This window comes from Cibotium barometz, chromosome 4, assembly GCF_041138505.1.
Source record: "Cibotium barometz isolate CiBa-2024 chromosome 4, ASM4113850v1, whole genome shotgun sequence".
Taxonomy (NCBI): Eukaryota; Viridiplantae; Streptophyta; class Polypodiopsida; order Cyatheales; family Cibotiaceae; genus Cibotium; species Cibotium barometz.
In genome coordinates, this window is record NC_141049.1 from 41,480,362 (window position 1) to 41,482,795 (window position 2,434).

The window sequence follows — 2,434 nt, forward strand, 5'->3', positions numbered from 1 at the left end:
GAAGACAAGGAAAAACCCTCAGTCTTTCCGAATCCTAGTATCAAAGCATATCAAACGTATCACGTGGGTAGGGGGAGTCTCTTACTGACAATGTGAAACCTGTCGTGAACTATCCGCCCAACATTTGACTTGGGGAGGCGCCCACACGCATGGCAAAGCGACATAGAGATATAGTTATAAAACAACACAAACTGGCTGTCTCTCTGCATCATCCTCACACCGTCATCACGCGCAGTTGCATCGCACAGCCACAGGCATCACACAGACAGAAGCTCTAACCCTAACCCTACCCCTAACCCCAACCCCAACCTGGCGTTTGCCCAGAGGTCGGAGCTTTTGTCAGATGTTGGCGGAGGCACCACCATGGCGCCCCTCCTGCTTCAGCAGGCGCTCGCCTCTGACCTTTCCTCTGTCTCTGCCCTCCTCCCGCTCCCCGCCTCTTCCATCGCCAAGAAGGGCGACCGCCTTCCCCAGTGGGGCTTCCAGGAAACCGCAGACTTCATTGCCATCCGCGCGCAGGACTTCACCCAGACCAAGCGCAACAAAACTCTCTGGGAGTCCATCGCCTCCAAGATGAAGGAGAAGGGTTACCGCCGCAGCGCGGAGCAGTGCAAATGCAAGTGGAAAAATCTCGTCAATCGCTATAAGGTAGGCTCTCAGAACCCCACTCCTAAATACCTGGCTTAACTGCTAGCCCCTAGGCTTATGAAACCCTTATCTCTTTCAAGAGGGTGTTTTTCCTGCTTAACCTAGAGTGAATCCTAATTACTTCCGTCAGTTATGTTTCCCGGATTTTTAACCCTAATCTGTGCGAACCCTAGCTACCGCCAATATACCTGCTTAACCCTGACTATTGAAATCCGAATTGCCGGCAACAATCGTTTTCTTGCTTGCCGTTTGATTAACCCCGTCTTCTGAAACCCTAATCACTGTCTGCCTTTATTTTTTCTTTGTCGTGGCGACTACTGGAATACTTATCTCTGCCGAAAACCCAATTATTGTTGACAGTTTGGTTCATCTGCTTGCCGCTGGCTTAGTGAAGCGCCGTAATTTCGATGATTAGTTAGTCTTTTGCTAGCTTTCTTGCTTGTTCTCATGCTAAATTCTACCTTTCCCGTGAAATAGTTTTCTGCTAGCATTGTGCTTGGCTTTAATCGTCATCCCTGCAAACTGCCTAATCTATGCTAAGAGTCAGTTTCTTGGTAACATTACCTCACTTCTGTCTATCTGAAGCAGGGACTGGAAACCTTGGAGCCTGACAATGACCGACACTGCCCCTTCTTTGAGGAGTTGCATGCCATTTTCACAGATCGAACCAAGAGTATGGATAGACTCTTGCTAGAGTCGGAATCAGGCACGGGAATGAAGGTGGCAGGCAGGACTCTGAACAGGGCATGTGAGGACTTGTCGGATGAGGATGATGACGAGGATCATGCAAGCGAAGATGAGCATGTGGTGAAATGCAAGAAGAGGAAAACAGACAGGGAAAGCCAGAGGAGGGCTTCTACGGAGAAATGCAGGGCTAACAGGATGCAGGAGGTGCTGGAGGATTTTTTTCAGCAGCATCAAAGGCTGGAGTTGCAGTGGAGGGAGAATATGGAGAGAAGAGAAGAACAGCGCAGGATAAGAGAGCAGGAGTGTCGAAATGTGATGGAGAGCCTAGAGACTGAGAGGATCATGAGGGAGCAGCACTGGCGCGAAAGAGATGATCAGAGGAGGGCGAGAGAAGAGGTTCGGGCTGAGAATAGAGATGCTCTTTTCAGTGCCGTTTTGAACCGGCTTACCAGAGAGGACCTCTGATGCCAAAGGTCATCTTATCTCATTATCTTTGTTGTGGAAAATCAAGTCATCTCCTTGGTTGCAGTCCTTCGGTGTTTTGAAGGTCATTTCATTCATTTCATGATCTCTCCGCCTATCTCCTTACTCTGCTTACCTTGAAAAGTATGGTTATGTTTTTGTCCTTTGTGCTTGGCCTCACATTTCGTACGCTTAAAGCCCATTGTATATTACAGCGTTCTTCTCTTATTAGACAGCCATAACATTATCTTCTGTAATGTTGACTTCTAACTATAACAGACATCTTACTCCAAATTTTCCTTCCCTTGAACATCCACATGCATGCACATCAAACACACATCAAACTTCCATGTACTTGGTATGTCTTGTTATGTGTCATCTCTTTGTGTGCCTTTAGTATCAGGAGCTGTGCTTTGTTCTTCTGTGTATGGTTTCTCTTATATGCTGGTTGTTCATGGTCTTTACCTGCCATGGAGTATGGTGAGATGTTTCTTTTTTCTTTTGTACCATCTGTATTCATTGCCTAAGCACACATGTTCGATTGGTTGGGCTTTCTAGCAGCTTTTTTGGGAAGACTTGCAAGCTTATGTTCTGAGAGTTGAGTTGTTTTAAGCTCACAGCTTAGCTGCGATAATGG

At 47.2% G+C, this 2,434-nt stretch overlaps 1 protein-coding gene across 1 annotated transcript; it reads left to right on the top strand.

The window, feature by feature from the left end:
• Nucleotides 1–210: 210 nt before the first annotated feature.
• LOC147639270 (trihelix transcription factor GT-3b-like) lies at nt 211–2,091 on the top strand. The gene is made up of 2 exons (XM_086789124.1): nt 211–648; nt 1,237–2,091. The coding sequence occupies exons 1-2, from the start codon at nt 364–366 to the stop codon at nt 1,798–1,800; spliced, it is 849 nt and encodes a 282-aa protein (XP_086645250.1). The 5' UTR covers nt 211–363; the 3' UTR covers nt 1,801–2,091.
• The last annotated feature ends 343 nt before the right edge of the window (nt 2,092–2,434 follow it).

What these genes read in the sequence shown, in the direction of transcription:
- LOC147639270 (XM_086789124.1), top strand. Translation starts at nt 364, where the DNA reads ATGGCGCCCCTCCTGCTTCAGCAGGCGCTCGCCTCTGACCTTTCCTCT. An exon ending in ATCTCGTCAATCGCTATAAG is followed by an intron (nt 649 to 1,236) that starts GTAGGCTCTCAG and finishes TATCTGAAGCAG; the next exon opens with GGACTGGAAACCTTGGAGCC.